The sequence below is a fragment of the Plutella xylostella genome, chromosome 10 (genome assembly GCF_932276165.1).
Source record: "Plutella xylostella chromosome 10, ilPluXylo3.1, whole genome shotgun sequence".
Lineage (NCBI taxonomy): Eukaryota > Metazoa > Arthropoda > Insecta > Lepidoptera > Plutellidae > Plutella > Plutella xylostella.
The window spans coordinates 9,430,628-9,445,145 of NC_063990.1; the positions used below are offsets into that span (position 1 = coordinate 9,430,628).

General features: G+C 36.6%; 1 protein-coding gene and 2 long non-coding RNA genes across 3 annotated transcripts in view; 2 read left to right on the plus strand and 1 right to left on the minus strand.

The window, feature by feature from the left end:
* Positions 1-114: 114 nt before the first annotated feature.
* The window catches only part of LOC105383721 (mitogen-activated protein kinase 1), a 50,101-nt gene continuing 35,697 nt past the window's right edge, over positions 115-14,518 (plus strand). The window contains exon 1 of the mRNA XM_038117511.2: positions 115-520. Within this exon, the coding sequence (XP_037973439.1) occupies positions 393-520 (128 nt within the window). The 5' untranslated portion in view covers positions 115-392. The remainder of the gene's footprint in view (positions 521-14,518) is intronic.
* LOC125489084 lies at positions 2,340-4,039 on the plus strand. Its single transcript, XR_007266735.1, has 2 exons — positions 2,340-3,562; positions 3,695-4,039. It is a non-coding gene; the product is annotated as an uncharacterized LOC125489084 (long non-coding RNA).
* Positions 4,434-6,625, minus strand: LOC125489083. Its single transcript, XR_007266734.1, has 3 exons — positions 6,206-6,625; positions 5,505-5,664; positions 4,434-4,736 (listed from the first exon to the last, which is right to left on the minus strand). It is a non-coding gene; the product is annotated as an uncharacterized LOC125489083 (long non-coding RNA).

Genomic DNA, 14,518 nt, shown 5'->3' on the forward strand with positions numbered 1-14,518 from the left:
GGAACAAAGACAGATATATTCTAAAGGCCTTAGAATAATATCTTCCTCACGATGACACACAGAACAAAAAGTTTCTGAGCAAAAGAGAAAGCGATATAGGCTTTCTCACTTTGTAACGGTACCGCTTTGGTGCGTACGGGACTTGCGGGAGTATGTTCATGGGTGGGTATCAGCGAAGAAACGAAATGATAAGCCAGTGACAAGTGGATTATTTGGTTCGGTACAAAGTGGATAATGTAGGTCGGATATAGTGATTTGTTTTAGTGAATAGTTGGATTTTTGTTGGAAATCGGTGTGGCGGCGTCGGCTGCTGGATATTTGTTGCATTTCAGTTGGAGAAACTGTGATTTTCGGGTAGATTTGTAGTGTTCTGTGACTGTTGATTGTTCGCGATGGCTGAAGCTGCTGGTGCTGCGAGCAGCAACCCGAACGCGGAGATCGTGCGGGGGCAGGTGTTCGAGGTGGGCCCGCGCTACACCAACCTCTCCTACATCGGCGAAGGGGCCTACGGAATGGTTGTGTAAGTATCAATATAAACACTGCATAACCTAACCAAAAACAATAAATAAGAATGGAATTCAAGGCTAGCCGCTTGCATCTCGCGTCTTAGCATATTGTTGTTGTGTACTACTGTTACTAAGTGCATTCCAATAAGCAGCAACCAACATAAGAGTCAATTTGAGGTGAAGTGAATATGTATGAAAGTCACTTACACACTACATACAGCATTAGATAGATTAGGACTGATATTTACGATATCAGTGGCAGTAATTATTTGCATAGACTGAATGGAGACATGGGTATGTATCACAATCCTTCATAATTCTCATGAGTATGAACCATTTCTGCGTTAAAATCCTGTAATCATGGGAGCTCCCTGCATTTTTCTTACCGATAGCTGAAATATCTTTGAATCCATTAATGATGATGACCCGCCATGCCGCCATCAAATCCTGTGCCTTTTGTTTCACAGAGGTCAGAGTCAAGAAGCAACATAAAACTTTTTTTTTGTCTAATTATAATTAAAATCAGATTCATAATTTTAAAATTATTTGTTGATTGACTGTCAAGATTATGAGGGCACCACCATTTCACAAAGGCTTGGTCACTGAGAACAAGAAATGGTAAAAGAGACAAGCGTGTTTCCAACTTCATTCTACAGTAGGATACCAAAAGATTAGTCAGTAAATATTGTTCATGAATACCATGCTATCAAGACTAGATTTGAGTACATACACTCTCCGAGATAGCATTTATGCTAGTTATTTATAAATAACATTAAGTTTTAGATTAACTCTTGAGTGTTTGATACCAATTAAAGATTTGTATTGAAACAAACAATAAGATATAACTGGGATAAGGTAACCAAACCTGAGAGTTGGTTGGTTGGTTGGTAGAAAAACCTCAGGTTGTATCCGATACATTCCAGGTACCAAGAATACAAGCAACATATTTACTATAGGTGTGTTTGTTAAACATATTAGGTATAAGCCTGTGTCACTCACTATGTATACTATAGTATACATTATATTTTGTGTCTTTTTCCTGCTCAGATTCTTGCATTACCTGCCTCATTCACTTCTTATCTGTAGTTCTCACTTATCATGGCATGGACAAGGCGTAAAATACCTATTATTACAATATTAACACTCACTCTTGTCACAGTAAAGTGGTCTTTATAAGCTATAGAGACATTCAAGTAGGATAGTGTAGTGTATACTTTGTTTGATGACACTATGTCTACATGTCATATTGGCACTCAATTTGTGGGCAGTCATCTGAAAAGAATGTTCCAACCTTAAAACGCATTGCATTTCATGGCATAACTTAACCGTAGGTAGGTCTGTAGGTACTGAGTAAGTTCGAATACCGTCCTATCGAGCGTCTTAATTTAGAAGAATGAGTCATTTATAAACATAGTTTGAAAACAAACACATCTTTCGTCACATGTAACTTTGGCCTTAGTCTTCAATTGCCCGGCGTGGCACGGAGATGATTGTAGTGAAGAATGTCGCATCTGCAACACTATCTCGTCATCACTCTAGCTTGTTAGAAAAACTAATTTTCGGAACGCGCTAATCGCGAGCCTATCTCGAGTATCATCAAACCTACCTATTGCATGCCAGCTCTGAAAGGCTAGTACGGGGAGCATTTAAAGACGTAACAAAAGTTTTGCATGGCTCATAATCGCTCACTCACATCGCACAGCCTCAAGAGCGAGCGCGACGGAGAACTTCTGTCTTAATAGCGCCCCGTACTACAGGGCCTGATTTGTAATTTTTTGCAAAGCTAGAGTAACCCTCCTGTGCCGAGACTCATTTACGTACGCATACACGGTATCTGCAGCCTTACTCCCAGCGATTAATAGTTGCTATCCAAAAAAGCCAATTAAAACTCAGTTCAAAAATTTAGGCCGATTCAGTTGGTACCACCACCTCGGTTTTGACTGAGCCGCGGACCAGGGACAACGTAGAAAATATATCAAGAAACGACTAGTGATTATTTTTGAAACGGTAGCCGAAGTAAGCCGATATCAGGCCGATGTTGCGTTCCGTATTTCAATAGAGGTGAAAGAAAGAGATGTCGCTCTATAAAATTGTATAAGATCTTGTGTTTTTTCTCGCTCTGACAAGGAAAAAATTGGTGTGCGTTCGAAGTACTAGCGAAGCTTGAAATAAGAAATCCGGTAATCATCAGTCCATATTATGTTTTTATTTTTTCAATGTTAGTAAAATATTAATTAAAATACTTATTAAACACTAGGTTAAAGTCATCACTCATGCCATTTTTTACTTATTATTCACAAAAACTTAACTTTGTAAACGTTAAAATATGAAATTAGGGGCTTTTGAACGCATTCAAACTAAAAATCAAAATACTCTGTGAACCTGTGAAAACACTCCCTCAGTGTTGCCATTAGCGTACATTTTACACATTTGACGTACTATTTTAGCCTCCCATGTGTAATGTGTATATAATTGGTCCATGTAATGTACCATTTAAACTTAACTTCCAATATCATGATTATCATGTGTAAAATCTTTGTTTATGGACTATTGTACGTATTTTTTTTGGAATCGCAGCAAAAAAATTATTAACCACAATTAGTTACGATTTTGATTTTCTTGTATGATTATTTTCTCAACCAATATGATTATTACATGATTACAATGAGTATAAGTATATCATACATAAAACTGCGGGGTACCTACTCTGAAGGTTTTAGGACATTGTAACACTTTTTAAAATGCTATAATAAATATAGGTACGTTTCTCACGACTAAAATCTATTAAAATATAGTACTTCTGCTGACGAGCAGGTGCGAAAGAGCTGGAAAAGCTAAATTGAGTGATTTTAGTAAAAAAACAGCTCATGTACGGTTTTAACCCTAAATGTACGTTTTCAGCGCTGGATATGTGCGTTTTGAGAACTCCGTTGCGGCAACACTGCACTCCCTCCACTTCATTCATACAACATACAATAACAATGATAAAACAAAATTACAAATGGAATTTCCTTATTTAAATAGATATTTGTGCACTAAATACATATTAATATGACGTAAGTATAGTATTCTGATGGAGTGGTTAAGTTGCAGACTCAGATCGACTCGATTTATAAAATAGACCGATAAAATATTACGATAATTTGTTACAAAGTTATAGATATTAAACTATCAATCATTGTTTACAGAAAGAAGAAGAAGACGTTGCGTGTCACCGTATAGCCAAGGAAATATCTTGTGAAAGTTTTAACTCAAGGCGGAAATTTATTGAAAAAATACTCAACATAACCTACAATTACAGTGAAATACTGAAAATATCTTGTACCGTGATAATATTTCTGAATAATAAGTGCAAACCCATACTCTAAGATCGTGCTTTCAACCACATACTTAATACAATTCCATAATCATATAGAAATCCAAAAGTTCGTAAGTCGTAAGTGATCATAGTTTAGGTGTGTACTTATTAGACTCATGCATTGTAAACTCTATAAACGATTACTCGTAATGTATTAATCATATTAAAAGTTGAATGCGGCTGTTTTATTTTTTATTCTTTATGTTTAAAGCAGTTCTAAGAAAAAGCAGTAATAACTAGTAATAAGAGTTGTAACATTATGCATGGACCAAGTGTCTGCTTATGTAAAAACACAATGTTATCATGTAAGTAAACCCTGCTTTAAACATAAAAAATGTGTCTACCTAATCTTCATAAAGCAGATAATGCTAACACCCTGATTACACCACCAAGTAGAGCGGCCCGAGACAGTGTCCTCCGCTGAGCACTGTTAAATTTGTTAAGTACTGTCTTGCCACTCTACTCAGTAGGTGATAACAAGGGTATTACATTGCAACAGGTAAAAGTAAGTATACAGGGCCTCAAGTCTGCTAAGGAATCAGGAGGATATAGTAGGTATCCATATATTAAAAGTACAACTTACAATGTTACTTATACAATTTCTTCCATGTTGCAATGTTATCATTGCCGGACTCTTAAGAAGGAATACTTCCTATCAAGCCTTTATAAATCAATAGTATCATGAATGACCTCTTAGTCAAGTGCAACATCAACATTTAAATAATGAAATGAAACATGGTTTTTGCTGTATTTGTATTTTGTGTTTATTAAGTATGATATATTAAATCACATCACAATTTATTATTATCAGTGTTCTGAAATATCAAGCATAAGCTTCTCTTCTATTAGCTAAAAAACTGCTTTCTGATTATCTGAAATAAGATAGAAATATAGATTAATAGTAATTCTATAGGTTAGGATATAATAATAATATATTGTACAGTCAGCCAAAGAGATATGTATGCCACCCCAACGCAAGCCCTTAGATATTATGACAATTGATAGGTAATATTTATGTAACATGAAAAATAAGGATAACTAATATTAAGGTAAGTAATACTTAAGTTAGTAAGTATTGATAAAATATTATTATTCCACCCATGAGGATTAAATTTTTGTTGCTGTGGTGGCATAAATATCTATTGCTGACTGTACTATCAAGGTATTGATACAACTTTATTTAGTAGATTTTCTATTCTATTCTATTCTGAGAGGTGGCGAAGCTCCTGTACGTGGCTCTCTTGAGTGGAACCTTTGTACATATCCCCTTAATTTTAGCTCAGCCAGCCTAGCTCTCGAGTAAAATGGAGCAGCAAGCCTGGGTGTTCCAATAGCTGAGATAGGCTTTCTGTTGGTCCAAGAATAGATAGTCTTGTTTCTGTAGTAGGTGGAGATTGAGCCAGCATAGGTATATTTTTTTACCTACAAAAGATACCCACTGCAGCACTACAGTTTAATCCTAAGGTACTTAGAAAACAGATGAATCAAATAATATTTTATAGATATAGAATCTAGATAAGCAAGCCAAGTAAATTATTTTTCATACTGTCAGTGCATCATAAAATTAAAGTGTTTGTGCTAGGGTAGTATTTCATATCTTTTTTGCTACAAATAAATTGAAATCAGCTTAAGTGACTTACTCAGTAGCAGAATGATATGCCAATTTAGTTTCTTATGTAGGTATTAACTTCATAAGATCTTAATACAACTTGTTGTTAAGTAGGTACTTCACATAGGCACTTGAATATTTAGTCTTGGTTATAAATTCCAGTCTGGAGCCAGTTGCAACGCAGTAAAAACCTACAAATACCAAAATTCTGGTTAGTAGATATCATGGGGTTTAGGTTACAGACATTATGATAGTATAGGAAGGTTTATCTTATTATTATTATTATTAGTAGGTATATATTGTTAGCCACTGGACTTAGCTGGAGCGAGACCAGACATAGGTGGTTTAAACATAGATAGGTGGCAGATTTTATGACACCTCTGGGGTGCCATAGGACTACAACAATGGTAAAAGAAGGTTTGTCTTTGTTTTGAAGGATATTTCCTTTAAGGCTTCTTCTTCATGCCTTAAGAACATGAGAGTTAAGGCGGTCATCCACTGGCGAGGCGACGGTATAGATTGTTGGCTTGTCGAATCTCGTTGGTGATCCATTAGCGAACCAAACAGTCTACTCTCATCATTGGCAAAGTCGTGGCGTGCTTTTTGTAACATCGTTGGAGGTTTTTTAGACCGCGGACTTAGAGGTTATTGGAGGTTTTTCTCGCGAATGGATCACCGCCTTTAGTTGAAGAAACTTTTACATGTACCTCTATCATGTTCGTGGATACTCACCTTATTTGTTACGCTCAAATCAGCTAGTTTCATGAAGCTAAAGTCTTCAGTCAAATTGTCCGTCAACTCCTTTAAATATGCTTTAAATATCCAGGGAGACTGGTTTGCAATCCTCACGTATCCTCAGTTACTACTTTCACATCACTTTGTAGGTAATTACAGGCTCTTTTTCTTACAAAAATAGGAAAAATTAGCCATTGTAATGGCTTTGCGTTGCAAGAATAGGAACTTTTTTCAAAGAGGCGTTGAGTCGCAACTTTGACATATAATCTACTCTGTGTGATGAGCTCATGATGAGCTCGTGGTGCGAATTTCTAGCTTAGTAACGCTATAATTTTCACTGAACGGTTTGCGTGACGTCATAACACAATGAGCCGCAAAAATGTGCGGTGGGAGTACGAAATCAGCGATCTTGTTGAAATCGATTCAGCCACTCATCGCTGGGAGTAAGGCTGCTGATCTGATTCACTCATTCACGACATCATAGTTTTTGAAAAAAACGTAATTTTATAATTAGTCGGTTCCTTGCATAGTAAACGTAAGTAGCGTTGTTAAATGTTTACAGTATATTGAGAAGTAGATACGAAACATAAATAATATATTATCTTTCATATCGTTCCTTTCCACCTTTCCGTCTCGAAAGTCTAGCAGAACATACTACTCCTGCCTATTATAGAGTTATATTGGACCCGTCTTAATTTTAACCACATGCAGTGCATGGTCATGTGGACAGGGATAAAACGGATGTCCCAATATGTCATTTGGCTGTGTCGTTAGCCGTTGAGCACCCGAAATATGGAGGCAAGTCACGTCGCGCGCGTCTACGATAATCGTGCCCATATTACCAATTCCATTGCTGCCACCGGCAAATGCGTTATTGGAGACAATTCTCATATTACTTAACTACAACTTTTTATTTTTATGTTTTTATATAGGAAAGATGCTTATTTTATAGAAGTACAGAATATTGTCCATAATTTCATGTAAGAACGTTACAGGAGCATAATTTTAGGTATAGCATATTTGGTATTATAAAATTGATGTGAGATTTACGATACCTGAGAGATTGCATTGCTTTGTTTACATCACCCGTCGTGTCGGATACTAGAGCCTTCTGTAGTACAGTATTATTACTATGTAGGTATATCCTAGATAATGAACACTTACTTAAATAGGTCAATGTTACTCGGCACACATATAATCAAATATTCATTTATTCCGGAAATGTTTGTTTTTCTCATGGGTTTTCCTTTGGTAATTATAAATGTAACTAATGTTTATTAGAGTAGAGAATATCTATGAGCTCGCAAAAAAGCAATTTCCGTACATTTTCCAAGTGAGTAGTTTATTTGACTTTAATTAAGAATAAATAATATAAGGATGGGATGGGTTCATACTAGTTGCTAAGGGATGAAATTATATGTACGCTTTTTATAATTGCGATGACGTTAATGTTCTGTATCTTTTGATTTCTCAAAACAAAGCTGATAATGTTACATTTAAAGAGTTTTTTTAAGTATATGATTCTGTAAGTTTTAAGTAATTATACTACTTATTTTATATAGCATAAGTACTTAATTTATTTATTCAGGGATCCTTTAACTTCCCTTCCATTTAATAATTCTGTTTGCTGGTGTCCTCGGACCCTCACTGACGCGTGGCTCTCTGCCATCGGTCAACAGGATCATCAAATGAAACTTCCATCCCGAAGTTGGCTTATGAAAACATAATCTCAAAACTGTCAGCGCAGTGTCAGAGCTCAGAGTGTCGGCCACCTTTGCTTTGTGTAAAACCCGAGTAGAGGTCCTCTTTTAAAATATTGTCACATTTTTTAATACGTTCATTGATTGCGTTACCCATAAAATAATAAACCGTATTTCTTTTGATATTGCGACATGCGCTTATTTAACTATAAACTTGTTTTTTTGGAGAATGTCCTAATGAATAGAACGATCGTTTAAGATCGGCGCGTACGAGTTGCCTTTAATAAGCACTACTTTATTACTTCAGGTGGAGAGTCTCCCTTAGAACCCCGTTTTAATATTAAATACTCTTGAATTCGTAAGATGAGTCCCTCGATATTTGAGCTGCGTCCATTCGTGCGAAAGTAATGCGGAAAAGAGAAACGTTGGTTCGCATTTATCAACTTTACGACATCTGACGTATAAAAGTGATCTCACCCTGACGATCCAAATGGTACCTCTTTACTAAGTGTAGGTACTAACCGCTCCAACTAATACTTCAGTCGTGTTTCAGCTATACTGTTGTAGAATATGGTAATGATACGTCCCCTAACGACAGTTTGATTGAAACTCCTGGCCTGTTCGAGCCCATATTCATGATAGGTACCTATACATATACTATACCAAAATACTGGTATTCCCGAGTATCCTTGCAAACATTACGCAATACGCATCCACAAAGAGTAAGTAGTTTTGAAACTTGCTGTGTAACTTAAGCAGTCCCTACTAAGCAAGCAGCTAATGGTTTGTCGCATGAGTTAAATTAGTTTTCTTTGCAACTTTACTCCCTTTGTGACCGGTAAAAGCCATGCATACATTGCATACGTTAAAAAGTATGAAGATCGTAGTATACGTAGAACGCGACTTAATTTAAAGTGCTTGCCAGTTTACATGTGTAAGTTATTTTTCTTACAAAAGACCACTCCACAAATGTAGTAAGGACACACTGCTTTATGCAAATAACCGGCAGCTTACGCCAACAAGCGATCTCTCCCATCCAGGCATGACGTAATCGAAGTCTAGACAGTCCAATTCAGTCTACAATTTGTTTGCAAATATGAAATCATTCCAACACGCTATTGCGATAATTTACTTGGGTGACTTAACTTTACATCTTTATACGAATAAACTTAAAATATACGAAATCATGGTATCTATACTTAAGCGACCGAATGGCGTAGTGGTTAGTGACCCTGACTACTAAGCCGATGGTCCCGAGTTCGATTCCCGGCTGGGGCAGATATTTGTTTAAACACAGATATTTGTTCTCGGGTCTTGGATGTGCCTGTAAAATGGCAATAGGCCCGCCCCCTATTACATTGGGACTAACATAACACTCTGGCGAAAAGTGTGTGCAGCAATGCACCTCTGCCTACCCCGCAAGGGAGTACAGTAGTACAAGGCGTGAGTGCGTGTTTTTTTTTTTTATACTTAAGAAAATATATTGTTAAGGTGATAGATTACAAAATGAATAATTAAATGAGTAGTACAGTAAGTACCACACATTGCAAGCGCAGTATAAATCAATTTATTAAAGACATGGTCGTTTTTGGTGAGGCAGAGCTAGCCAGTCAGGAAACATTGATTCTACCAATGTAAACTAATTATCTTCTATAATTAGTCGTCTCCTAGACAAACGGAAATAACAATTTATCATACTCACTTCAACTGTACATTAAAGTGTCCGCTCCGCCTTGCAGAATCCCTTCTACATCTTTTAGTTGTTATTTTAACTAAGTTACAACTTGAAAGGCGTCCCCCTATTTGTACACAATCACAGCATCTCTAAACCCACTTAAAGTAATTGAATAAAAGCTCAAAGGCTATCCACTTTCTTTGAAGTGTCACGACCATCGTTATTAACACTTTAAGGTGTCTAGTTCGATACAGATTAAGTACAAAGGGTCTAGTGAATACAATTGGTACTTCGTGTTTTTCCTTTTAAATGTATTAAAATGTCGAAAGACTTCAAAATGAATGTAAAATAATGTTTAGTTTTGTTATTTATGCCGGAAGAACTGGAAGTAATAAAATTCACTGGACCTGTACAAACGATGGGACTCCGCGTAAACCGTCTTGATACTGGCATGTGCTGTTGTTATTTTTATGAGCATTTATGAGGTGTAATCTGCGGTTGGGCGAGGAGGTCGCACGTCCACCTTCCGCTAGGGCGAGCACACGGCGTGGCCTGCTCGACCCTCCCGTCAAGGCTAACGAGGTTTCACTTATCAAACTGCTGCTCGTATATTGTCATTACGGAATGTTTTAGCAGCAACATGAGCTCAATTGATGCTAATCATTAAGGTCGTTCCAAATTTGAAATGATCAGCACGCGTAGACGAGCTGGGGCTAGTCCGGTGTGTCTGAAAGGTGCTTTGACCTCGGGCGGTGACGTCAAGGCCGAGAGTCGTCTCCATGAAAGCCTTTCGTTGCCGCCTATTACAGTCACCTTTTGTTCGACATAATTGACGCTCCCCCGCTGCCTGTCGTTTGAATGACGCTTTCGCTGAAATGGGAAAATATTTTTACAAAAGCACATTTTTAATGTAATGAAAAATTACTCGGTTTTAGTAGTGCTCGTATTTCTTCCTATATTAGGTTACCTTTAGATACCGTAATTTATGGTTCGGACGTGGCGTCTTGGCACAGTTTACATGGTTGAGCATTTTCAGCCGGTTATGCGGATTGCTTGAATTGGATAAGTAATCTCGATATTGTTTCCAAGGTTTTCTATTACATGAAAACTCCTTAATAAATCGTTTCTGCATAATTATGTAAGTCCTACTCAATTTTGTGTCATTTCATTACAATGAACGATACATTTAGATGGACAATAATATAAATTCGCCTATTTTACAATAATTTACCAAACGCTAGCTTTAGAAATAAAAACAAGCACAATATACTTGCAAAAGCAAGGTCTTTCTGTGACCTGATTGACCACTAACTATGTATTACAAATTCTGTTAATATATCGTTCAACGGCTGTCATTTAATTCCATTAGTTTCTGGCACGCGTCTAAAATTAACATCGTCGTTACGTCATTTAAATACAAAATAATAATAGAAAGTAGCTACGTGTAGCTAATTCAATTAGCCTACAGTGTGACTGAGGCAATGCGATGCGTCTTACTAAACCACTATAAAAAAGGTAATAAAGTTAAGTTAAGGTACAAAATATTTAATAAAAATAATACATCCATCCGCATACAGCAACCCACACAATAACAGGAAAATTAGTACAACGATGATTCGTTTGTAAATAAATATTTGGCCGAGTGATGATAATAAGGCCGATGACGTCACCCGAGATGCTAGCTTGATTACTCACGACACGATCAACCGATGGCACAATAGCAATACACAGTGCGTCAATAGAGGTAAAAAAACTATAGAATAAGTATTATACTAGTCTAGTACTGCTGCATCGCCCGTATTGGTATTGTATTGCGACAGAACAATACACACTCGTATACTCGCAGAATGGCTGCGGTGGGCAAACTTGCCGTTCCATTATTTGAAACTGGGATGGTTATTGTTTGTGCTCCGCACTTTTCTGGCTTCTTGGGTGTATGCACTATGCACTGACCGGCGTGAAATCTTGGCTGAGGAAAAATTTAACCGCGATTTCAACGAACATAAGAGTTCATAAACATAATGTGCTTGTGGCACCTTTTAAATTATATTTGTCTATTAACAGTTTAGCCTTTCTCGTTGATATATGATATGATGCAGACAGTATATTTTTTATATATCCCATTCTCATCTACTATAAAGCCAAGGAGAATTTAATATTCGCTCAACGATATTTATCGCGTACGTGGCAGTTAAACGCGCGGGTAACCAGAGAGAAGGGAGTCGTAAAGGCGCTGTAATTCCGTAAAGTGTATTTATCCTGAGGATAAAATTAAAATTATGTATTTTGAATTTGTTGGATGTTTGTTGAAGTATGATAAGTAAAACGATGTTTGATAACCGTTTAGCATTTTACACGCATAAGGGATGCCTTTTTTAACTTCTTGACATGACCAGCATTCATATGTCCATTGCTGGACATAGGGGAGACACTCTGCTCCTCATCCAACAAGTGGAGCCACCAGGAGTTGCTCGTCCGAGGCTATTGCTCCAGCGAGATGGAAAGCCGTTTTTTTTTATGTAGCCATTTCAGTGCCCCACTTCTGGGCAAAGGCCTCCCCATGTTTACTCCACACGTCTCTATTGTCGACTATCTGACGCCAATCCGGCAAAAATCTGTCCAGGTCGTCCCGCCATCTCCGCCTAGGTCTACCTGGGCGCCTGCGTCCGTCGCTGGGCACCCACTCGGTTATAAAGAAAGCCGTACGTAATAAATATTAGGATGATTCATGAAACGTTAAAATCGTGTCATACTTCAGCGTAACCGTCTTTTATACAATACCGAGTGCCTTAAAAATTATGCCTGCAGAGTTTGTAACATTCACCTTTGATGTTAATTTGATCAGAGGAATTTTACATTCGTTTCATTTTTCTTTCAGTTATTGTTTAGATAAATGCTCAACAAAGCCCCACAGGCCCACACGTGTATTACCAACTGTATACTGTATATATACGTGTATCTTTGCGAAACGAATAAAAATAATTCATTCATACATAATAGAAGAATAATTAATTATTCCAACAAAACAAGTAAAGAAATAAATAAATTTAATCTTCTCTTTTGTTCGTTCATTGCTCAGCATCGTTGTTGAAGCGGAAATTAAAATGGACGCAAAATATTGGAATTTCAACGTGTATTGTTCTTCTATTTTTATACATATTATGTAAATTTCACTGGTATTAAAGGCTTAACATGAAGTCTACTTTGTACACATATTATACAGGTTGGAATTTTATAACTGATTAAACCGAAGGCAGGCTACTGTACCGAAACTCGAAATAACTTTTGACTCGCCAAGTTATTAAAATACATATATAATATAATATATTTATGGAAGTGTAATCAATTTCAAAGTGATACTTAATTAATAAGGTTCAGTTCATGTCACACATGTATTATGTTCGTCATACAATAATGTGTTGTAACACTTGTAACACATACATCCAAAGATTGGAGAACCCCACCGCATAATATACATTTATGCAGCTGACATTACATGGGTTAAACAACGTCCACTGAACTCCTCTGTAATCCTCACCTCCTGGTGCCAGGCATGTGGCTCAGCTTAAATGTAAATTAATTGTTTTCAAATTATGTTTGCAATCCAGAGCTTCCCATAAATAAAATTAATGGAAGTTAAATTACTTTTCGGGGAGATGTAATACAAAATTATTGTCGTTTAATTTTGTTGGAAAGTTAATTTCAAGCGTCACGTTTATCAAGTCTTAAAGATTACTAGATAGCAATATGATTAGCAATTTAACCCAATCATGCTGATCTAGTTATAGTAGTTAAGTTTTAGTACAGTATAATATAACTGAATGATTATAGTGTTAAAATAAAAATGGGTTACCTTTTATCAAAGGTGTGGCAAGGTAATGGCCATTAGTGGAAGGCAGCAATATGACTATGATGTCACAAGCAACAATATTGGCTACATTGGGCGCCCAGATTACCCCATCAGGAAGCTTCGCTGCGCCTATTTTAGGCCATAAAGGGCTCGTGTATTTTGTTTTGATAATATTTGTTCTTTCATGATGTCCTATGAGTCATTGTCATCAGTTCTTTTCTGGTCCCGATTCTGATGGATGATTTTACCTGTTGTCAGAACCTAAATATTCTTCAACATAATATATTCACGCAAACAATCATTAAGTTATGTTTGTATTTCTAGAATCGTAGGTGTTTCCAATCCTAAATTAAAATGTAGTGTCTTAAAAGTATCGGTTATTGTTATAGTCAATACTTATGCCGTATAATTATATAGCCGTCCCGAAATAAAAGGCAGGTGAGTGTGACCTAACATTTTTCTTGATTAGCTACTCGCTTTTCCCAAAATAAAAATGTTCCACCCACAAAATGCCGACATCAAACGGCCCCCATTTTTTAAATCTTTTAATTTTATATTTGTAGGTATTTAATATTTACGTTTTAGGGCCAGTTTTTTGATCCCTAGTTAACTGAACCATTGGTCAAAAATGGCTACCAATGGTTAAAAACCAACGAAATCCGTATGCAGATGTCATGCTTGACACGTGATTTGACTAATGGTTAAAGTTGACCACGGATCAAAAAACTGGGCCTTAGTTGCTAATATTCTGATGCGCTCAATATTGCAGACGCCGTCATTAAGCTAGCCTTTTCCGTTTAGGAGTGATTTGCTGCTATTTCTTTGGAACTTTTATGTTATAAAATCCTCGAAAAAAGGTTTTTGTTTCTATATTTTCCATTTTCTCAATTGATTTAACTTTATTACCTCAAAAGCTTTGTGAAAAAAACCTCTAAACTCGATCAGGACCCAAATAATATTGAGTCCCTCGAGGCAAAAAGGTAACAAGCAGAAAAAGCCGTTTTACGTAAAATGAGTTAACAATTTGTTGTTTTATTAAGAAAGGGTTTACCAAAAAAAATATTTGCTACCTTCGTATTAATCAA